This window comes from Podarcis pityusensis (genome assembly GCF_964106645.2).
Source record: "Podarcis pityusensis genome assembly, chromosome: Z".
Classification (NCBI taxonomy): domain Eukaryota; kingdom Metazoa; phylum Chordata; class Lepidosauria; order Squamata; family Lacertidae; genus Podarcis; species Podarcis pityusensis.
Window position 1 is genome coordinate 8,858,288 of NC_138044.1, and position 24,789 is coordinate 8,883,076.

Sequence of the window (24,789 nt, forward strand, 5' to 3'; positions counted from 1 at the left end):
TTCAGCGTACAATGGCTCATTAACCACTTTGGCTGCCTGCCAGGAAGGGGGTTCGGAATGAGAGAGAGAGAAAAAAGAGAAGAGAAGAGAAGAGAAGAGAAGAGAAGAGAAGAGAAGAGAAGAGAGCCATCAAAAGCCGGTTGTATTAACATTAACAAGTCCAAGAAGCAGCTGATTGTGGGGAGCAGGGGGATGGGAAGAGAAATTTCTAGCTGTTGCCAAAAGTGTCTGCATGGGGGGAACTGACACAGGCAAAAAGTAACATAAAATTGTGGACTAATATAAAAAAAGAGTTATAGGGTACTTCATATTCCATTCAGCCCTGTTGGTGCTGTTTCTCTCTTGGCTTAAAAGGATTGCTATTGTGCATGTGGTTTTCCATATGTACACACACCTGCACTGCATCATGGGCTTTACATGCAGTGCATCATGGGCATCCACTGAATGGGGGTAAAGGGAGGTAGCTGTCCCACCGTGAACGATCCATAATCCCCAGACTTCCAGATTTCATTTTTTAATAAAGAACCTGAGATATGTGACAAGATGTACAGGCACTACTTCCTTCTCTCTCTCTCTCTCTCTCTCTCTCTCTCTCTCTCTCGTTTTCAGTATTTTACTTTGTGCCCCACCCAGTTAAAAATTCCTGCCAACACCTATAAGCATCACAGCAAAGCGATGGCAGCACCTGCAGTCTCCTAGGCCACCAGAAGATCTCATCATCACTCCTTCCCCAGAGAGAGGCAGAGATATTACTTGTGCTGGATCAGGGCAAAGACCCATCTGGTTCAGCATCCCAATCTCACAGTGGCCAACTAGATGACCCAAAGGGAAGCCTGCAGGCATTTTAAAACTAAGGATTAGATCCCTCAAAATGGTCACCTTGCACAGTTTGAAACGAGTATTAGACAAATTCATGGAGGCCATCAGTGACTACTAGCCACAATGGCTATGTTCTCCCCTCCACTGTCAGAGGCGGTCTGCCTCTGAACACTGGTGCTGGGAATCACAAATGGGAAGAGTGGCTATTGTATTCATCTCCTGCTTGTGGGCTTTCCGGAGACATCTGGTTGGCCACTGTAGGAACAGGGTGCTGGAGTAGAATGAGCTACTGACCTGATCCAGGAGGGATCCTGCTATGCTCTTTTGTCAAATGTGGCACAGTTTACCCCTTGAGAACAACCAGCTCCACTCTGCGAGATAAACTAGACTGAGAAAAAGAGAGCAGCCCTTGGTCACCTAGTGAATTTTATAGCCGAATGGGGACTTGAACCTGACATTCCTCAAGTCCAGCTCTCTAACCAGAATGCCACACTGGGAAGGAACATCCAACACATCTGAATCAAATAGTCAAAATGGCACTGGGCTGAACCGCTGGTTCACAACCAACACATACATATTAATAAACAGTAATGAGTGTTTCTGTGGGATTTTGAATGCTCAAAAGACTTTACAACTGCCCTATAAGTTAAAGGTAAAGGGACCCCTGACCATAAGGTCCAGTCGTGACCGACTCTGGGGTTGTGGTGCTCATCTCGCTTTATTGGCCGAGGGAGCCGCCGTAAAGCTTCCGGGTCATGTGGCCAGCATGACTAAGCCACTTCTGGCGAACCAGAGCAGTGCACGGAAACGCCATTTACCTTCCCACTGGAGCGGTCCCTATTTATCTACTTGCACTTTGATGTGCTTTCGAACTGCTAGGTTGGTAGGAGCAGGGACCAAGCAACGGGAGCTCACCCCGTCGCGGGGATTCGAACCTCCGACCTTCTGATCGGCAAGTCCTAGGCTCTGTGGTTTAACACACAGCGCCACCCACATCCCTGCCCTATAAGTTAGGCCAGCATTAGTACCACCATATTACAGTCAGGAGGCTGAAGCCAAGAGCTGGCAGTTTGCCTAAAGCAAGGATGGGGAACATGTGGCCCTCCAGATGTTGCTGGACTACTTTTCCCATCACCCCTCACCACTGATCAAGCTGCCTGGAGCTGATGGGAGTTGGAGTTGAAAACCTTATGAAGGGCCACGGGTCCCCCATTCCTTCACAAAAGCCTCCTAGCAATTACAAATACAAAGGGACTGCTCAATCTATGAGCCTCCATATCTCACTGAGGATGGTAGACAGGAAGAGAGAGCATTTTTTTTAATTATTTTTTTGCTAACCCTAGGCTAGAGATGGGGAACTCCAATCATCCTTGCTGGCTGAGGCTGATGGAAGCTGCAGCCCACCAGCAACTGAAGAGCCACAGGTTCTCCATCTCTGCCATAGTTTATGTTCAAAAAGCTTCTACTTCCAAAGTTAGGACACTTCAGCTAATGTATGGCCAAGGTCTGCTTCTCTGCAACTGCCCCCATTTAATTAAAGTCCTGTCTGCTGGGGCAGCGGAGCACGAGCCTTGCTCCATCTTCTGTTCTTCAGATATTTGGGGACATGTCTCCGCTTAATCTGATCTTCTCTAGGCCAAACATATTAAGCTTTCCTTTCAGCACATGGTTTCTCAGGCTCCTCACCATCCTGCTCACGCTACTCTGGTGACCTCCTTAGAAGGCAGCATCCAGAACTAAATAACAGTATTCCAGATTTCACCCGACAAGTACAGAATAGAACGGAGCTACTATTCTCACTATGCTTTCATCAATGCAGCACACTTATTTTATTTTATTTATTAAATTTCTATGCCCCCTTCATCCAAGGATTATGAGGGGCTTATAGTATAAAAGCACAGAAACACAACATGACATTTGCTTTTTAAGTAGCTGCCTCACTGCTGGTTTAAGTTGTCCATTATCATAAGGACTTCAACGTTGATGGCACAAAAACCAGATGCACCTACATGCACCCAACTTATAAAACTACTGCCTTTTTGAGCAGCAGCACTGTTGGTGGTCAATCCCTGCCCTCAAATATCTCAGTCCACTTACCTTACGGCGCAGTAGCTGAGCCTGGGGTCCGCCACTGCCTTCAATTTCATACCGGACACTGTTGAAGAGGGAGACACCATACTGTTCCTCATAGAACTGGCAAAACTCGGCCAGGACCTTGCCAGTCTTTTCTGGAAGTTAAAGAAACACATACAGATATAATAGCAGAAATACAAAAGATCAACCCTTTTGCGGGTTGTGGGGAGATGATCTGGTTCTTGGCAGGAAGTGGGACAAATAGAAGCATTGGTTATGTAGCTCACATAGTATCCTGAGGATGTTGCTACAACTCCCACCAGTCTCAATGAGAATAGACAATGGACAAGGATGGAAATTTAGAGTTCAGATACATCAAGAGGGCAAAAGGTATCCCCAGTGCTGCAGAGGATTCTCTTCTGCTGCTTGTTGTTGTATCTATATCTTAAATGCTCCAACCTAGCATAGATTTTGAAAAAGGAAAAGGCATGTTACACCTTTCAACATGTCATAGTGAAAAGGGAAACGTGCTTGGGGCACTGCACTTATTTTATCAGGGATGTCCTACTTCAGGGGTCCTGTGCTTCAAGGGTGGGAGAATCCGTGGAAGGCCTACAGCCTGCACTGTTATGGGGGCCCCTTTGCAACCAGCAACGAGGTTTGGGTAACCACTGTTACCTTTTTCAATGGGGTTGTTTACAACGTCTGTGCTACCGACTCTCAAACTTTGGGATTGTTGAAATATATACCTCAAAAAAATCAAACAATTTGAGTTGTCCAACTCAAATTTGGTCTACTAGAACCAAAACGTTTAAGCAGTGTGGTTCTGGGGCCCTTCCAGGATTAGGAGCCTTGAAGCTGAAGCTTCACTAGTTTCATAGTAGATCTGCCCCTGGGAGAACCTCCAAGCCTTTCTCTCCGACCTTCTGGATTCTCTCCAGGCCATCCCTCCTCTCCCTAGGACATCCCCTCATTAGCCCTGCTTTACACCCAGAGTGTCTTTTGTCTGGCTGGAATGTTGAACCCAGACAATGCCTCTTGCTTATCTGGATGGAGAAGAGAGAGGGACGTGTATATGTGTGTGTATCGAAGCTAGCCTGCTGCAGAAAGGAATTCACTTACATTAGTTGCTCCACACACTTTTGCTTCTGGCCCTACCCACCGTTGGCATGTGACCATCAGAAGATTTCCCAGAAAGCAATGTGGTCCTTGAGCTAAAAAGGATTCCCCACCCCAGCTGTAGTTGGATCCTGCATAGAGCAGGGAGATGGACTAGATCAGTGATGGCCAAACTCGGCCCTCCAGCTGTTTTGACTACAATTCCCATCATCTTTGACCACTGGTCCTGTTAGCTAGGGATGATGGGAGTTGTAGTCCAAAAGCAGCTGGAGGGCCAAGTTTGGCCATCACTGGACTACATAGTCTCTGGCAGTACCTTCTAACTCTTTGATTCTCTCCACCAGGGAACTTCTAATACCAATAGCCAATTGGGAACAGTAAGAGACAACAAGACTTTGTAGGAAAAAAAATTATATATACACACACAACTTCCCTATGAGATGAGTCAAAACGAGAGACTGCCTCACGCCTCAGTAAACCAAGTTCTTACGTCATGGTAAAAAGATGTCCAGCCCTGTCTTGGCCAACTTTTCCTACGGATCATGCAGTGAGTAGTTGAAGGAGGCCTCAACACCTTGTGACTTTGGGGCAGGGCAGCAGAGATCAAAAGTATTTATGTATTTTAAAAAACACATATTTATTTTAATGGTGAATGAAACTCTTCCTTTTAGTGTTATTGGACCTCGTCCATGAAAGTTAAAAACACCCCACGACAAAGGCAGGGAGTTAAGAACCTAAGAGTCTAACCCTAACCATAGTCAGCTGGGACTTCACCTGACCATAACCTGCAGACCCAGGATGGGATGTTTTAGTGACTCTTACCAATAAATCTCTCCGAACTTCCAGGCATGGCAACAAGTACAGTTCCAAGGAGGAGAGCCAGGACAACACCCACCTGCGCTACACCTGACATCATATATGATGCCTGGTGTGAGGCAGGTTAAAAAAAGGAGCGGGGGTAGCTGCTTGGTGCTTACAGGAAGCTGGGGGGGATCCCTTTGCATTGCTGGGTTGAACTGAAACCAGCAATGCAAAGCATCGTCTGGTATTTAGGGGCAGCTAAATAATCATTATTATTTGCTTTAAGTCACTGTGAACTGAACTACAGGTGGAAGGCCCTGCCCACCAGCTAAAATTCCCCTGCGGGGACGGGTCAGAATCTATCCTGCTTGGTTGGATCATGTTCTCCAACTGCATGCTTGCAAATGCTCAGTATTAATACAGGTTTTAACCTACCGTGAACCCCAAATATAGAATAATTCAGGAGAAATAACTATTCCTCACTAGGGGCAACAAGCAGAGGAACAGAACAGGCAACCAGAGTTTTGGACACAGTCTGCTGGGTCCAACGCAAGCTCCACAGAAACAGGAGCAGCACAGGTGGATGGGTGTCATTCTGCAGAACATCCCAGCAGACAGTGCCTCTTGGAGAACAGTTGCCATCTCAGATTCATTCTGCAATGAACAAATACACATGCACACTTGGGGAGGAGACAAGGAGAGACAAGGTCTCTTGGGAACTAGATAAAAAAAAACCAGCTCCTTTCATGCTAAAGGGAGTGACCTTTACCAATACAGATTAATGGTTCGTCAAAATATGGAAATAGGACACTGCCACATACGGAATCAGACCACTGGTCCATAATGCTCAGTGCTGTCTACACGGGTCAGCAGTAGCTTTCCAACTTTTCAAACAGGGGTTCTCTTGCAGCTCAAAGAGGACATGGACATGGGACCTTCTATATGCAAAGCATATGCTCCACCCATGAGCTACAATGATTCCCAAGGATAGGGAAGGAATTCCAGAGAGTAAGAAGGGGGGCCGGAGTAGGAAAAAGTAACTTTGAAATAGCATCTTTGAAAAAAGGCAGTCACATCCTGGAAGGACCCAGCCCAGCCCAAAACAGAGCAGTTTCTTGAGCCTGATAGGGAGATTTCATGCTGGCTCTATGCGAGCCACAGGTTGCAAAATCAAGGAACCAAACATTTTATATTCTCCTCCTCCTCCATGATTCATATAGCAAACATTTTGTGCATATTGCTTTGCAAAGTACAAGAGGGCAGATGGCTAGTGGAAGAGAGTAGCAATATTCAAACATTCTACAAGTCAGACATAGGAACATAGGCGTATATCAGGTCAGGTTATTGGTCCATCTAGCTCAGTGTTGTCTATACTGGTTTCAGGCAGAGGAGATTCCCAGCCCTACCTGGAGATCCTATTGGGGATTGAACCTGGAATCTTCTGCATGTAAAGCAGGTGCTCTATCACCCTCTTCCCCAATCCCAACTCATGCAGCACAAATTCAGTGTGTGTGTGTGTGTGTGTGTGTGCCCATTAATCTCCCACTACAGATGCAGCTGGTGGTAAAGGTAAAGGTACAGGTGAAGGGACCCCTGACCATTAGGTCCCGTCATGGATGACTCTGGGGTTGCGGTGCTCATCTCACTTTACTGGCCGAGGGAGCTGGCAGTACAGCTTCCGGGTCATGTGGCCAGCACAACTAAGCCGCTTCTGGTGAACCAGAGCAGTGCACAGAAACACCGTTTAGCTTCCCTCTGGAGTAGTACCTATTTATCTACTTGCACTTTGATGTGCTTTCAAACTGCTAGGTTGGCAGGAGCAGGGTCCGAGCAACGGGAGCTCACCACATTGTGGGAATTCAAACCGCCAACCTTCTGATCGGCAATCCCTAGGCTCTGTGGTTTAGACCACAGCGCCACCCGCATCCCTGCTGCTGGTGGTACTATAATACAAATGAAGCATTCTCCCATTCTAAAAATGGCAGAATTTTAACAATAATGAATCAGAGCTGCCATCAGGAACAAGGGGAGTGTCCAGACAGGCTGTCTATTTGCACATTTGGTTGTTATTCCAGACTTTCTAGTGCAATTATCCCATTGTTTTTCTAACCACAACAAAAATCCTGATAAGCAAATTGCACTGGGAAACATGGGTATAACCAGCTTGTTTGTATAACTTGTATTTGACTACTTCGTAAAAAGCAGGGCCCAAAAAATCTATAGGAATGTTGTGGTTCAAAGCTGGAACCTACTGCTGCATCTGTGGGTACCCAAGAGCACTTTGGGCTTCAGGCTGCAAAACAAGAAGCCAACACCAGAAACACATGCACTGTGACCCCTGTAATTACAATCATACCTTGGAAGTCGAACGGAATCCATTCTGGAAGTCCGTTCGACTTCCAAAATATTCAGAAACCAAAGCACGGCTTCCAATAGGCTTCGGGAAGCTCCTGCAGCCAATCAGAAGCCCTGGAGGATGTTCAAGTTCCAAAAATAGTTCGCAAACCAGAAGAGTCACTTCCGGGTTTGCGGTGTTCAGGAGCCAAAAAGTCCGAGAACTAAGCTGTTCGAAAACCAAGGTACGACTATATCTGTTGTTTTGCATTACAGATGACAAATAACCACGGTCTTCTCAAAAGTTTACAGTGGCCAGACAGGTGGCTCATGGGACACTCACAGCAAGCAGTACTTGAGTGCACCAGTGCTTTCCCCTCCTGCAGTTTCCAGCAACTGGTATTGAGAATAATTACTGGCCCAGTGACAGAGTGAGCTCCCATTGCTCGGTCCCTGCTCCTGCCAACCTAGCAGTTCGAAAGCAAGTCAAAGTGCAAGTAGATAAATAGGTACCGCTCCGGTGGGAAGGTAAACGGCCTTTCCATGCACTGCTCTAGTTCACCAGAAGCGGCTTAGCCATGCTGGCGACATGACCCAGAAGCTGTCTGCGGACAAACGCCAGCTCCCTCGGCCTATAGAGCAAGATGAGCGTTGCAACCCCAGAGTCGTCCGCAATTGGACCTAGCGGTCAGGGGTACCTTTACCTTTACAGTGGAAGGAGACTGCAGGCTTCATAGCTAGCCCATGAATTTGTCTAGTGCTCTTTTAAAGCCAGCCAAGTTATATAACAACAACAACAACTTATACCCCGCCCAACTGGCTGGGTTTCCCAGCCACTCTGGGAGGCTTCCAACAAAAGATTAAAAATACATTAAAACCTCAGCCATTGAAAATTTTCCCAAACAGGGCTGCCTTCAGATGTCTTCTAAATGTCAGATAGTTGTTAATCTCCTTGACATCTGATGGGAGGGCGTTCCACAGGGCGGGTGCCACTACCGAGAAGGCACTCTACCTGGTTCCCTGTAACCTCACTTCTCACAGTGAGGGAACTGCCAGAAGGCCCTCAGTGCTGGACTTCAGTGTCTGGGCGGAACGATGGGGGTGGAGATGCTCCTTCAGGTATAATGGACCGAGGTTGTTTGATGGCCATCCCCACATTTCATGGGAGCGTGTTCCACAGTTCTACCACGTGCCATATGAAATTATTTTGTCTGTTCAGCTCCACCAGACAGCCCTGAGTTCTGGTTCCCTCTCACGAGAGGGAAAAAGAATCTCTCCTCAACTACCTTCTCCACCCCATGTATTAGTTTATGCACCTCTTATCATGTCCCCACCCTTTAGTCATCTTTTCTCTAAGCTAAAAGGTCCCAAACGTCATACTTAATACACAGCCACAAGCTCCCTGGGACTGGCCAGACCTGATATTAACACAACGAGCATCCATCTGCCCTGCCCTGATCAACAGAGCAGTCCTCCTTCATGATGCTTTTCAGCTCCTGTTATCAGACTATTTTATTTAAGTAAATAAGCCAATTAGTTAATTAAGTAATTAGTTATAATTATTGTTAGCTTGGACATACTGACAAACCCCGACAAAAGGTACCTTGTTGAAAATTGTGGAGAGGGAGAGAAGGCACCATCTAGCACACATTTATTTATTTATTTAAATTTGTACACCACTAGATTGTTTTTGAAGAAGAAAAAACCTCAAAGCATGGAAACTTTGGCCCTCCAGATGATGCTGAACTACAGCTCCCACCAGCCCCAGCAAGCACAGCCAATGGCCAGGGTTCATGGGAGTTTGATGGCCATCCCCATTGTAGTTCAGCAACATCAGGAGATCCCAGAGGTTCCTCATCCCTGGTACAGTGGTACCTTGGGTTATAGATGCTTCAGGTTACAGATGCTTCAGGTTACAGACTCCGCTAACCCAGAAATAGTGCCTCATGTTAAGAACTTTGCTTCAGGATGAGAACAGAAATCGCCTGGCAGCGGCGCAGCAGCAGCAGCGGGAGGCCCCATTAGCTAAAGTGGTCCCTCAGGTTAAGAACAGTTTCAGGTTAAGAATGGACCTCCAGAACGAATTAAGTTCTTAACCTGAGGTACCACTGTATAGAAGACACCCATGCCTAAGATTTTCATTTTCATCCCAATCTGAAAAAATGAAACATTTCTTGCAATATTCAAACCCCGATATTAAAAACGATAGAGGAGAAAAAATAAGTTCAACACCCAGGAATACTGTAGAAAATACTGGATTTGTTTGTTTATTAAAGGATGCACTGGCAAGAGTTTAACCAAGCACACTTGACCTCTCCATCTGCCTGCGATTATTGTTCATAGAAAAACCACAGTAGTTTCAAGATGAAAATGCAGAAATGGCTCTTTGCTTTCAATAAAAAACAGATGGTAAAAAGAAAAAAATTGTGTGTGTGTGTGTGTGTGTGTGTGTGTGTTTGGGTGAACTAAATTCAGTGTTGAATTGAACTACAGAACTTGCCCTTGCAGGAGGCAGTGACAACCACCAACTTTAATGGCTTTAAGGGAGAATAGGAAAAATTCATGGAAGATAAAGGCTCCTCAATGGCTACAAGCCATGATGGCTATGTTCTGCCTCCCCAGTCACAGGCAGCAATGCTTCTGCATACCAGTTGCTAGAAACCACAGGAGGGGAGAGAGCTCTTGTGCAGTGATCCTTCTTGCAGGTTTCCCACAGGCATCTGAGCGGCCACTATGAGAACAGGATGCTGGACTAGACAGCCCATTGCCCTGACCCAGCAGGGCTCCTCTTAAGTTATAAAGCTTCCTCTTAAAACACCCCCAGTGGTGGTGTGTGTGCAGTACATTAGCTGGTCAAGAGTTTTAGACTGTTGTGGTGCAGAGGTTTACAGGTGAAACTCGAAAAATTAGAATATCGTGGAAAAGTTCCTTGATTTCAGCAATTCGACTTAAAAGGTGAAACTAATATAGGAGATAGACTCATGCAAAGCAAGATATGTCAAGCCTTTCTTTGTTATCATTGTGATGATCGTGACGTACAGCTGATGAAAACCCCAAATTCACCATCTCAGAAAATTAGAAATCAGCAAAACAAGGATTGTAAAATAGAGCAATATTGGACCTCTGAGAAGTGGAAGCATATCTCGCTTTGCATGTCATGAGTCTATCTCCTATTTTAGTTTCACCTTTCAAGTTGAATTACTGAAATTACTGAAATGAACTTTTCCACGATATTCTAATTTTTCAAGTTTCACCTGTACACAGGCAAACACAAGAGACTTAAAGAGACAACAAATGGCTACTAGCCAAGATTATTATGTTTCCCATCCGCTGTTGGGGGGCTGTGTGCCTCTGAATGCTGGTTGCTGCAAATCGCGAAAGGGGAGAGGGCTGTTGTGCTCAGGTCCTGCTTGCAAGTTTCATACAGGCAACTGACTGGCCACTGTGAAAACAGGATTCAGTATTGGAATATTGGAGTAGGTATGGGCTGAAGCTCCTTTGTTGACTAGCAAGGCTGCTCTTGGGCCACGGGTAGCGCTTGGGACGCAGGTGGCGCTGTGGGTTAAACCACAGAGCCTAGAACTTGCCGATTAGAAGGTTGGTGGTTCAAATCACTGCGACGGGGTGAGCTCCCATTGCTCGGTCCCAGCTCCTGCCAACCTAGCAGTTCGAAAACACGTCAAAGTGCAAGTAGATAAATAGCAGGAAGGTAAACGGCGTTTCCATGTGCTGCTCTGGTTCGCCAGAAGCGGCTTAGTCATGCTGGCCACATGACCCGGAAGCTGTACGCCGGCTCCCTCGGCCAATAAAGTGAGATGAGCGCCACAACCCCAGAGTCCACGACTGGACCTAATGGTCAGGGGTCCATTAGGACATAACAAAATATTTTTCCCCCTCAAAGTAATTGTTGAACTGAAATACAATTAAGAAGAAGTATATTAACAATGAAATACAATTAAGAAGTATATTAATAGTGAAATAATTATTAAGCTCTAACTGTATGTATGTATGTTTTATTTTATTTCTTTTTTATCTTATATTCTAGAAATGTACATCCAGGGGTTTTTTCCCCCTTTAAATTTTTTTGGGGGCCCCAAGAGAGTGGGGCCCTAAGTTATAGCTTGTTTAGCTTATACGTAAATCTGGCACTGAATTCACTGCTGCAAGAGGCAGTAATAGCCACCACCTTAAATGGCTTTAAAATGGGTTTAGAAAAATGCAGGGAAGATAAGGCTGTCAGTGGCTATGAGTCCACCAGCAGGACATTTTCAGTTATGGCTCACTGCTTGTGAAATTCTCTCCCAAGGGAGGGCTTATCCACACATCCTTTTGTCCCGTGCCCGGAAAGCGTGCACCCTCAGAAGTTCTCAGCTTGTCCTATGCTTTCCAGGCATGGGCCCAACTGATTGTCTGCTTGTCCCAGTGTTTCACCCAGGAAAAAGGTGCTCTTTAGTGCTAAATCAGGGCGAACATCAACCTGCACAAAATCTGTTTGCTCCAATTCAGTGCTGATAAGCGGGTTCCTCCAGGGGATAGTGGCAGGACAAGCCACTATGTTCCACACGGTGCCATCATCAGCCTCCATTAAGCACCAAGTAAAGATCAATCTCTTCTCCAAGGCATCTGACAGATTATGATAAAATGAGTTGTATCCACTAAATTAGGCCCATTAATTTCTATGGGTCTAATCTGAGTAGAAATTAGCTAGATACAACCCAGATTTCTGCTGCTGTTTTTTGCCGGGTTTCCTTATGGGTCATTAGAATGGTTTTATTGCAATGCATTCCTTCCATTTGTATGCTATGCCATCTGGCACTTTGTGCTTTGGAAATCACTTACAGACTCTTTTTGTAGTGACCTACTAAGAAATCAGGGACGCGAGTGGCGCTGTGGGTTAAACCACAGAGCCTAGGGCTTGCCGATCAGAAGATCAGCGGTTTGAATCTCCACGATGGGGTGAGCTCCCATTGCTCGGTCCCTGCTCCTGCCAACCTAGCAGTTCGAAAGCACATCAAAGTGCAAGTAGATAAATAGGTAATTCTCCGGCGGGAAGGTAAACGGCGTTTCCGTGTGCTGCTCTGGTTCGCCAGAAGCTGCTTAGTCATGCTGGCCACATGACCCGGAAGCTGTACGCCGGCTCCCTCGGCCAATAAAGCGAGATGAGTGCCCCAACCCCAGAGTTGGCCGTGACTGGACCTAATGGTCAGGGGTCCCTTTACCTATCTTCTACTTAACCTCCTCTAGGAAAGAAGAGCACTCCACCTTCAGAGGTTTAACTGCTAAACAGCCTTTTTACCTCTACGACTGGACCTAATGGTCAGGGGTCCTTTACCTTTACTAAGAATTCAAAGGATAATTATTATTACCATTGATTAATTCATCAGTCTAGGATCAGAGACAGTATCAGTTGCTGGGAATCACAAGTGGGGAGAATGCACTGTTGTGCTCAGGTCCAGCTTCTGGGCTTCCCAGAGACACCTGGTTGGCCGCTGTGAGAACAGGGAGCTAGACGAGGCACACCTTGGGCCTGATCCAGCAGCCAGGCTCCTCTGCTTGTTCTCATGTAGTACAACAACAGCAACTAGAAGCTCAGACTAAGGGCTGCCTTGAGAAGGATGAGAATGGGCAGTGGGGGATGGGGAACTGTACCGTGGTGGGTGGGTCATCACAACTGCCAAGGGAAAAGATCTGACTCCACATGAAGTCATCTGAAACAAGGAAGCCTGGCAACCTTCAGTTCTGCTTTGTGGGAATCCCAGTCTTGCTGGCTTAGTCACAGAGCTTCTTTCCCAACTGACCTCACAGGGTGGCAAGGCAGCAGTGGGGGTGGGGAGGCTGTGTTTTCTACTGAAAGCAGTGTGTGATTCATAGCCCAAAACTGCAAGCCACGCAGAGTATCTGAAAAGCCCAGAAGAAAGCCTTGATCCACCTCCAGGGCTGGTTATGCAAAAGAGAGAAGCACAAAACAACTGTATGCGGACATAGAACCCTCTCCCAAGGGGAATGCCGTCTGAGTGTTCCATGCCCAGCACAACAGTTTTCTACAGAAGGCTGAGAAGGCAAGGGTTGCAAATAGCTTCCCCTCGCCTTTCAGGTTGGAAAAGGCAAAAGGTACAATAAAACTCAGGACCAGAACATTGTGTGGACTTACAGTGGTACCTTGGGTTAAGAACTTAATTCGTTCTGGAGGTCTGTTCTTAACCTGAAACTGTTCTTAACCTGAAGCACCACTTTAGCTAATGGGACCTCCCGCTGCTGCTGCGCCACCGGAGCATGATTTCTGTTCTCATCCTGAAGCAAAGTTCTTAACCCGAGGTACTTTTTCTGGGTTAGCGGAGTCTGTAACCTGAAGCGGCTGTAACCCAAGGTACCACTGTATTTCCAAGACTGCAACATGCTTTTTCAGATTCTGTTCAGTCCCCTTTGCACATTCTCTCTCGTGGCAGAAAATGAGATGGTTTTTTTGGGGGGGGGAGGGGCGTTTCAACATGTGCACAGTCACCAACTGAAATATAGGCTTTAGCATATCCAATTCCCCCTCCCATAATTTTTTTTTAAATTTTCTTTACACAATCATTCTTACAATACATTAATCAACATATAAACCTTTTTGCTCTGCAGAGCTTGCAACTTCCCTCCTTCCCTTCAGCTGGTATCCCTTATCAAATCCATTCGCGTATTTTAACTTTTAGCATATCCAAACTTTTGTGTGTACCAAGGAAAAAAGATAAGCAACATCCCCACTACGTACTTAGTGCAAAGGGCACTGAGTATCCTGCAACTTGGCTGATTTGGGGGAAGGGCTGTAGCTTAGTAACAGAGCATATGCTTTCCATAAAGGAGGTCCCAGGTTCAATCCCCAGTATCTCTAGGTGGGGTCCAGAAATGTCCAGTGTCTGAAACTCTGCAGAGTCTCTGCCTGTCAGCATACACATTGCAGTACTTAGATGGATGCACCTGGTAGCCTATCCAGGAGCTTCTTGGGCAGGGGAGGAGGAAGGGGTGTGTGGTGGGGGCGGGCTGCCCCAGGTGTCACCACTGAGGGGGTGACAAAATGCCGGGCAGTACTCACTGCAGGGCTTGCAGCGCACCCGCAGGCTCCGTGGTGCCCCAAACGGTCCGCCCACTGCCTCCCCCTCAGCTGTAGGGTGGCTGAGTGGGAGGAGGCAGGCAGACTCCTCAGAGGCCCCATGGAGTGTCCTGCCCCGGCTGGCATCGCCCCCGCAGGCAACTGGCCCCGCCCCTGGGCACAGGGCACGTGTGCCACCCCAGGTGCCCGATCGGCTTGTTCCACCACTGTTCCTGGGTTCTTCTTTAGACAAGATATGATTACAAACCCCAGAGACCTCTCCTTGGCTGATTTTCCACATTTGGGCCTCCAAACTTTCAACACACACACACACACAGATGCCAAGTCTAATAACCAGACAAGCAGGTTTGGAGGAGAGGGACTGCAGCCAACAAAGGGAAAGAAAAAATAACTCCTATTCCCCCTTCCCTCTCTCTCAAGAAATCATGTGAAAATGAACGTGCTCTTTAAATAGCTGCAAAGCTGGCTACAGTCAGATGATCCAGTAGCAGGAAAACCTTGGGACTTAAAGAGTTAGATGCATGAATGGTGGATGAAGCCTCAGACGACAGATGACCCCAGACTGAAAATGGAGGAGGTTTCCTTCCTATGGATGCTTGGCAGAAAACCAATAGGTCTCTCCAGGCATCCTTTCTATTGCGTATTCAGGACGATCTGTGCTCATGAGGGTATTGGGGTAGTCATACATGATCCCGCTTCCAATGCTGTTTACACTTGGAAAGGTTTGGGGGAGGTTTCATTTCCCATCAAATCAAGTCCTGTAGCTTCCTGCCAAAACCCTGGAATCAAGAACGATGCAGGCGTTGTTGTTTGTTCTACTTTTGCTGCGCTGGAGCACAAGTGTCCCTCCAGACAGCAATAATGTGGCAATAATGAGGAAGCGTCGCACAACATCTGACGACGCAGAATGATGTGTGGATGGTCCAGTATCAATCCAGCACTAATGCAGTATTATTTCCTTAATTACTTGCTGCAGAATAGAACACACACAACACACCCTGTTGCACAAGCTCCCCCCCCCCCCCACAAAAAGCCCAGTCTGAAGGGACCTCAATTTATCTAACGTAAAATTGAAAAAGGTACTTATGTTGCATTATTTTTAAACAGGTCTTCAGTTGGTTTCGGGGCTTTTAAAAAAAACCCCACCAACAACTATGTTTAGTTTTTATGGAAATTTCCTTGAGACGTATTTAAAAGGTGACCCAGTCATCACTCCGCCACAGTTTCTAGGATGAGTGCATCCTTCCAGCAGCTTAGGTTTATGGACACTGGGGGTTCCTGGTGGTGGTGAGATTTTTATTATTATTACTTTAAAATGCTAACTTTCCACTGTTTATATCCAAGGCTGTTCACAAAACCAAGTTTTAAAAACAGATGACTGAAGCTCTTTAGAAGAAACAAGCGGACTCTAAAAGTTCTAATGCTGGATACAACCTACTGTAACGAAGAACTTTAGACTCCCAAAAGAGCTTATTGAAACTGTGCAACCTATAGATAAATGCAAATCAGACAGTGGTTAGTGTCAGACTAGAACCAAGGAGGGTAAAGGTAAAGGGACCTCTGACAGGTAAGTCCAGTCGCGAACGAATCTGGGATTGGGGCGCTCATCTTGCTTTACAGGCCGAGAGAGCCGACGTTTGTCCGCAGTTTTTCCAGGTCATGTGGCCAGCATGACTAAGCCGCTTCTGGCCCAGTGGAACAGTGACACCAGAGCAGTGCACGGAAACGCCGTTTACCTTCTTCCTTGAGTGGTACCTATTAATCTACTTGCACTTTTGGCGTGCTTTCAAACTGCTAGGTGGGCAGGAGCTGTGACCGAGCAATGGGAGCTCACCCCGTCGCGGGGATTCGAACCGCCGACTTTCCAATCGGCAAGCCCAAGGCTCAGTGGTTTAGACCACAGCGCCACCTGCGTCCCAGGACCAAGGAGACCAGGGTTCAAATCTTCATTCGGCTATGAAGCTCAAGGGGTGACCTTGGACCCGTCACTGACACTCAGCCTAACCTACCTCACAGGGTTGTTGTGAGGATTAAATGAGGAGGAGGAGAATCACGTATGCTACCTTGAGTATTTTGAAGAAAAAGGTGGAATATAAATGAAATGAAGGCCATCAACACAGCACAGGGAACAGGAACAGCAAGATGACTTAGGCTCAAGAACTGGGACAAGAGTTCAGCATTACAACAGACTGCCATGCTGCAGTCATTTGCTACAGAAGCAAAAATGGGTGGTTTTGCAATCATTGAAGGCCTACAACCCAGAGTTTCGGGGGGGGGGGGAATTACTGTGTTTTCTGCTTGTGAAATTTTGATACTGCCTCTTCTATGTCTTGAAGGGCAACTGGGCTTTCAGGCAACTGGTGCTTGGCTGCCTGGGGTGAATATTTGGCCATATAATTGGGTGGGTGACCAAAACCTACACAGGTTGTTAGCAAGAGAAACAGACAGAATAGCAGGGGTACTACAAATTGTGTGTGCAGGGGGTGTGGGGCATGGAGAATGAAATATCCCAGGGACTAAGGAGGGTCTGCTTTCCACACAGAAGGTCCCAGGTGTGATCCTCAACATCTCTGGATAGACCTGGAAAAGATACCTGCCAGCCAGTGTTGACAATACTGAGCAAGGTGGATCAAGCATATAAGGCATCTTCTTATAAGGCTTATAATTCAGTGGCAGAGCACCTGCTTTGCATGCAGAAGGTCCCAGGTTCAATCCCTAGCATCTCCAGGACAGGCTTGGAGTGTCCCCCTGCCTGAAACTCCAGAGAACCACTGCCAGTCAGTTTAGACTGTACTGAGCTACATGGTCTGACTCAGTAGAGGGTAGCTTCCTCTGTTCCTACCCAGGAGAAGCCAGGCAGGTGAAGGAAAGAGAATTTGATGAGCAAGTGTCTCCGGTCTTACCAGTTGACACCAGGGCTGTCGATACTAAGACAACCCATCATCACCCACGTATAGAGATTGAGGCCTTCAGGCAAAACAAGAAGAGTTCCTTCTTCTTTTCCCTTGAGGCACAGGAACTTCTCTCCTTCCTTTCCTAGAAAAGGGTAGAGAGAAGTGCCCAAAGGCAAAAACAAGCCGCTGCCACCTGGTGATTCTCATAACAGGCAGTTCAGGCAATTACCTGCTCCCATGTACAAGCATCTCAGGTTCTGAACAGATATCAGCATGAGGGATGTGAAGCTGGGCAGATAGGAAGCTGTTTTATACAGAGTCAGACCCATTGACCCATCTAGCTCAGTACTGTCGACTGACTGGCAATAGCTCTCCAGGGTTTCAGGTATGGATTTTCTCTAGCTTTACCTCCAGATGTCAGGGATTGAACCTGGGACCCTCTGCATGCAAAACAGATGAGCCATGGCCCTTCCCCTTCCCTCCTTAGTCCATAGGGCAGTATTTGGGTCTCCATCGGTTGCTGGACTACAACTCCCATCATCCCTAGCTGGTGGAACCAATGGTCAGGGATGATGGTAGTTGTAGTCCAACAACAGCTAGAGACCCACATTTGAGAAATGTTGCCCTAAGGTATTTCCTTTTTCCTACTGCACCAAGTCAAATCATTGGTTCAGCTAGCTCAGCACCAGGATTTCAGGCAGGGCTCTCACCCCGGCCCTACCTGCAGATGCCAGAAATTGAATCTAGGATCTTCTGCATGCAGAGCAAATGCTCCACCACTGTTGAGCAACATCCTTTCCCCCCATGTCAAAGGATACTTATACATTTAGGAACACATGAAACTGCCTTATATACAGAGTCAGACCATTGGTCCATCTAGCTCAGTACTGTCTACACTGACTGGTAGTGGCCTTCCAAGATTTCAGGCAGGTTTCTCACCTAGTTCAACATGGGTACACCACTGCTTCTTGAACCTGGGACCTTTTACATGCAAAGGGAGATGCTATTCCACTGAGCTGAAACCCTGCCACTAAGCTTTGCAAGTGGTAGCCATAAACTCCTGGTCAGCCGCAGACACTGGGGATTCATACACAAAGCACATGCTTCCCCACTTAGTTACGTCACCCTCTGCTCCTTAGCATTCCTTCTGCATCTTTTAAATGTCAGCAGAAGCTCACACCTCCAAGTCTGAATCACCCATATCCTTAATCTCTCACCATGGACAACTACGGATTAGTTGCGGACACACACAGTATTCCAAAGGGACACTTGAAGCTGGGGTGGGTGGGAAGCAAACTGGCCAAGTTTTCATTTTTGATTTTTACACACAGCACAAAACTTCAAACAGAATGTTTTCAATTTATATTTGGGAATGGTGGGAAGACTTCTTTCTGGATCTCCTCCTGGGGAAGGAAAAAAACTCTGTCCCTTTTCCTCCAAGGGAAAACAGAAAAGGAAGGTACCGACTTTTGGATTCTAGGGGAAAGGGGAAGGGGGTGGGGAATCAAATGATAAAAGACTTCCAACCAGCTTCAGACATCAGCTATTTACAGTATTTCCTGCTTTTTCTCCCCCTGCCAGCCATGGAATGTCTCCATTCCAAGAACCGAGGAGGCAGGGGGAGAGAGACAGAGACGGAGAGAGATGTTGTTGGCAGCCTCTGGGAGGAAATAAACATAATGCAAAGCTAAACATTTGTTTAGGGGCTGAAATTCAATTTGTAGAGGCAGGTAGAAGGTCTTGGTTGCAAGACCAGATGATTTAGGGACAGATTTCCTGTAACAGCTCTGCAAAGTTTCTGGCAGAAGGTGGTACACAGGAAGCACGCTTACACATAATTAGTCCATTGGTCTATCTAGCTCAGTAATGTCTCCATTGACAGGAAGCAGCTCTCCTACCTGGAGAACTACAATTCCCAGAGTTCCCTGGGAAGGATTGGTTGATAAACCACTTTGGAAATTGTAGCTCTGTGTCAGCACCCTTAACAAACTATAGTTCCCAGGATTCTCTGGGGAGGGTGAACCATCACTGTGAAAAGTGGCATAATAGGGCTTGGAATGTATGGTGCAGATGTGGTCTAAGAGTAGACATACATCTGGCAAACCAGTGATCTCCACCTCCACCTATGTACAGCGATACCTTGGTTCTCAAACGCCTTGGCACTCAAACACCTTGGTTCCCAAACGCTGAAAACCCAGAAGTAAATGTTCCGGTTTTAGGACGTTTTTTGGAAGCCGAACGTCCGATGCAGTTTTCAGCTATTATTAGCAGGACACCTGCACCAATCAGAAGCTGTGCCTTGGTTTTCGAACATTTCAGAAGTCCAATGGACTTCCGGAATGGATTAAGTTTGGCGCTTTTGTTTTTGCTATTTATTTTGCGTTTTTGTTTTTGAGGCTTTTTCGATTAATTTGTTTTTGTGACTGTGTGGAACCCAGCTCAGCTCCTGACTGATTGATTGTGTGACTGTGGAAATGGATAAAAGCCCCCCATACAAACAATGTCTATCATCAGTGCAGGTAAGAAAAAAAAGGAATTTTTATTTTTATTATCTACAATACTGTCTTATTTATTTTATAGTACAGTACATTGATTATTATGGGACACGGGTGGTGCTGTGGGTTAAACCACAGAGCCTAGGGCTTGCCGATCAGAAGGTCGGCGTTTCGAATCCCCACGACGGGGTGAGCTCCCATTGCACGGTCCCAGCTCCTGCCAAACTAGCAATTCGAAAACACGTCAAAGTGAAAGTAGCTAAATAGGTACCACTCTGGCAGGAAGGTAAACGGCACTTCCATGCACTGCTCTGGTTCGCCAGAAGCAGCTTAGTCATGCTGGTCACATGACTCGGAAGCTGTTTGCGGACAAACACTGGCTCCCTTGGCCAGTAAAGCAAGATGAGCACGTAACCCCAGAGTTGTCCGCGACTGGACTTAACTGTCAGGGGTACCTTTACCTTGATTACAGTGGTACCTCGGGTTACATACGCTTCAGGTTACATACACTTCAGGTTACACACTCCGCTAACCCAGAAATAGTGCTTCAGGTTAAGAACTTTGCTTCAGGATAAGAACAGAAATCGGGCTCCGGCAGCACGGCGGCAGCAGGACACCCCATTAGCTAAAGTGGCGCTTCAGGTTAAGAACAGTTTCAGGTTAAGAATGGACCTCCGGAACGAATTAAGTACTTAACCCGAGGTACCAGTGTAATGCTTTCATTTTATAGATCAAAAATTCATGTTAAATTGCTGTTTTAGGGGTTGTTTTTAAAAGTCTGGAACGGATTAATCTGTTTTGCATTACTTTATATGGAAAAACTTGCCTTGGTTTTGGAACTCTTTGGTTTTGGAACGGACATCCGGAACAGGTTAAGTTTGAGAACCAAGGTACCACTGTATTTAAAATGTTGTCCATACACTGCGTTGGCAATCATTCAGCAGCATACATTTGTTGTTTAAAAAGAAATAAATCCCAAGGCATGAAACTGCCCAGCGTCTTAGGGTGGAGGAGAAATTAGGTTCAGCTTATATTTAAAGGAAAACTGTTATTTGTAGTTCCTGAAAGACCACACAAACCAAAATGCAGCCATCCATTGAAATCCACACTTCTCTGAATTTTGCAATGCATCTCTCCAGCCAAGTAATGTGTGCAACAGGGCATCTACTAGGGCAAAGTGTGCAAGCAGATGTGTAGATGAGTAAAACAATATACAAAACAGCATTATATTGAGGGAAATGCATTTTACAACATGTGTTCTCTTGGGATAAACGTACAAAAATGTGTAGATTAGGGAGAAATTTGCACGAAAATGCATTTTCCCAATGACATTTTAAAATAAAAATTCACAAACTGATGTGGAAATGTGGATAACTGATATTTGTTTGTTTGTTTTGGGGGGGAATAAGAAACCAAAATTTTACTTCTGAATAAACAAGGATTTTAGATCTGGCCACAAAGGTCCCTTGGCACAATACTCATTCAGAACCCAAAGCACAGAAATGAAAAGCATCCAGCTCAGGTGACAAGCACAAAACCAAGGAGCAGTCTCACAAGGGACAGGGTTAATCTATAATTTAGTCAATGATTAGCTCAAATCTCTGTTGCTCCCCTGCTACAGGGGAAGCCACAGACGGAGAGGCAAGGAACCCAGGAAATATGCAAGACACTTGCCAAGCCTAAGCCACTAACCTGTATTTTACACACACACACACACACACACACACACACACACCACTGCTATCCATCGCCTTGTAGTTTATACATACAGACGGCTTTATGAATAGACGGAAGCAGATTTCTATCTCAATGCAAACAAAGCCAAACAAAAGCTAGGGAGCCCTTTTAAAAAACACACCCTGCTCCAGAGGCCATGAAGCGTCCACAGGTAAAGACGAAGGCAGCGACTCTACCAGCCCACACCACCCGCCCTAAGAAAGCAGTCAATGGAATTCGGAAGGACTCAAGCACTACCCAAAAGGAACTGGGCTCCAAAGGGCCAAGACAAGAATCAATGTCATAACCCATACAGACAGAAGACCAGAGGTTATCCAGAAGGTGATCTCTCAAAGGCACAATGGTTCCACTGACTGGATATATCATTCAGGATCGTGGTGCTTCCGAAAAGGGATAATTTGTGCTCGCTTCCACCCACAGAGCAGAGGTGAGCAACCTGTGACCCTCCAGGTGTTGCTGGACTAAGACCTCCCCCATCCTCTGATCACTGGCCACACTGGCTGGGGTGAGGAGTAGAGTACAATATCAGAGGTTCCCCATCTCTGCTAGGTAGTGAGTTACTGTAATGTATTTAAATAAATTAAAGCATCAATCAATTTGTTTAAAATATATATTAATCAACTCCCCCTTAAATTGATTAATCTACCTGGGGCAGATTTTCAAACAAGTTGTGAATTATGGGCATGTCTGTTTAAAGACACAAAAAGGAAAGGCCAATGAGAAGTTGCTTTCTTTCATTAAATTATATCTTCTTACACTTACAGTGGTACCTCAGGTTAAGATCTTAATTCGTTCCGGAGGTCCATACTAAACCTGAAACTGTTCTTAACCTGAAGCACCACTTTAGTTAATGGGGCCTCCTGCTGCCGCCACGCTGCCGGAGCACGATTTCGGTTCTCATCCTGAAGCAAAGTTCTTAACCTGAAGCACTATTTCTGGCTTAGCGGAGTCTGTAACCTGAAGCGTATGTAACCTGAAGCGTATGTAACCTGAAGTACCACTGTACTTGACTGGTTTTTAGATATATATAAAGGAAGCTATTGAACATTTGGTAATACGTACATTGAAGTATTTATAAAGGCAGAGGATTTTTTTTTTTTAAGTAACATAGATTTAACACCAAGCAGTGTGGTATACCACATCCTGAAAGTTGGTTACAAACATTAAATACATTTTTGCACATTTGTTTCGCATATATCATCTGCTTAGTCTGTATCTAATAGCCTTGGGCAATTTCTGCACTTGCCTGGTAAAAAAATCAAATAATTTTCCTGTTCCACAGGGGTCTGGGGGAGTTGATACAATTTCTTTTGCCCTGTGAAGTTTGCAGCAGAGGTGGAACTTGATTTCAGGTGCCAAGATCTGATCTCTATTCCTTTAATGCCTCTCATTTACCTCAGCACCTGGCTTAGAGAACCAGTGCACCGCCAGACACCGGTTTTGTAGCAAAACTGAATGCCCCACATAGAGTCTCAGACAGATACTGCAGGGCAACAGATGAGGTTCGAGAGCAGATAAGAGTGCAAAAACCAGTTCGGCAAGGGCAAGCCTTCCACCCCAGTGCCACGCCTGCGGTAAATAAGTGAGAATACAAATTGCTCAACATCGCATCACACCCACATCGCATCATCATTCCCTTCCAGAAAAGTTGGTGGGTGTCGTTTCTTCTTACAGAGCAGAGATGAGGAACCTGTGACCCTCCAGAGGTTGCTGGATTACAGCTCCCATCACCACTCACAACTGGCCATGAGAGTTATAGCTCAGCAGCATCCAGTGGGCCAGAGGTTTCCCATCCTTGCTAAAAGCTGGCCATGTATTTGAACTGATCCATGCCTCCTATTGCCACTCCATCACTCATGAAAACCTGTTCTGAGTTCCTCTAGGGCAGGCACCCCCAGATGTTTTGGCCTACAACTCCCATGATCCCTAGCTAACAGGACCAGTGGTCAGGGATGATGGGAATTGCAGTCCAAAACATCTGGAGAGCCGAAGGTCGGGGATGCCTGCTCTAGGGGAAACAGCCCAGGAACAAATTCAGAAGCGTGGGACCATTGACCTAGTTGCTGGAGTGCCCATTGGAACCAGTGGGGCAGAAAAGATGGAGACAAACATTGGGCAGAGTCAGAGCCAATGACAGACAGTCAACTAATTCTAGCTTTGCCCCTGTCCTTCTCCTTGTTCTACAAGGGGAAACACCAAGACAAAGGAAGAGGAAGTTGAAAATCAGAGCCACTCCCTGGACTGGATGTAAGAAAGAAGGCAGGCAGATGGGAGGCTGGCTGAGAGCAGACTGAGATTGGTGGGGCTGTGCCCCATTTGCACCAATGGATGAGCCTCTGCTGGTTTAGATGGCCAGACCTTCAGCAGGTGCACATCAGACATTTTAAATTCTCCTGTTATGTGTCATTAATATATAGTAGTCTTCTTCTTTTTAAAGCAGATTTGAAGAAGTCAGGGCTGCTTTATTCCCCACTCTTGGTTTCTCATCCCAGTTGAATTCATGACTGATGAAAGAAAAGAGTGTGACCTAGGAGTGGGGAACCTTTGCCCCTCCAGATGTTGCTGGACTATAACTTCTATCACACCTGACCTTTGGCCATCCTGGCTCGGGCTGATGGGAGTTGGAGTGCAACAAGATCTGGAGGGCCACAAGTTCCCTATCTCTGGTGAAACCCAATGAGAAAAGTTATAACTCACATTATAGAGATGGAAAGTCAGCTACCAGTAACATTATGAAGGATCTTTTCCATCCCAGAGGAACCTATGGTTTTACACGCTAAAGTGATTTAAGAACAACACCACTAACATAGCTTGGAAGATTATCCTTGGCCAAATTACATACGATTCATCAAGCAGAATCTTGATCTTACAAAGATTTAATATGATGCCAGCAGTTGTTTTGGAATGGGCCCATTTTAGGTCCTCACAGTCCAGGAGAAAGGGAAGATATTGAAAGCTGCATTTTCAAATGCCCCACCCACATAATTGATCTGTCATGACTATTTTGCCTCCAGCTGCTCTTGAGTAAGGAAAGGTTTTCATATCTTCAAATGGTTTTATCTTGTCAGTGAAGCAAAGTTTAAGCACACAGACACACTTCAAATTAGCAGGTTCTACATTAGTTGGGGATCCTTTTTCAGTTTGAGGGCCACACCTTCTGAGGGCTACATGCCAACTGTTGGTGGGGCCAGAGGCAAAAATAGGTGGAGCAATCAACGTAAATTGTACCTTTGTATATAGTAGGCAAGTTTCTACACACACATCTCTATCCTCCGTCCAGACGAGCAAGAGGCATTATCAAAGTCCAAAGATACATTTCAGCTAAGACAAAACAGGAAGGGCACAAAGCAGTGGCAGCAAGGGGTATGACCTGAGGAGAGGTGCAAAGCAAGAGGAAGAACAAGCGACAGGTCCTCTGTGTGGAGAA

General features: G+C 46.1%; 2 protein-coding genes across 2 annotated transcripts in view; one reads left to right on the top strand and one right to left on the bottom strand.

The window, feature by feature from the left end:
* SLC31A2 (solute carrier family 31 member 2) overlaps window positions 1-9,058 on the top strand; it is a 72,297-nt gene extending 63,239 nt beyond the window's left edge. The window contains exon 5 of the transcript XR_013981737.1: window positions 9,043-9,058. The gene's annotated coding sequence lies outside the window, so the exon portion shown is untranslated. The remainder of the gene's footprint in view (window positions 1-9,042) is intronic.
* The window catches only part of NIBAN2 (niban apoptosis regulator 2), a 96,024-nt gene that overhangs the window by 49,032 nt on the left and 22,203 nt on the right, over window positions 1-24,789 (bottom strand). Inside the window, exon 2 of the mRNA XM_080990883.1 lies at window positions 2,917-3,047. Within this exon, the coding sequence (XP_080847009.1) occupies window positions 2,917-3,047 (131 nt within the window). The remainder of the gene's footprint in view (window positions 1-2,916; window positions 3,048-24,789) is intronic.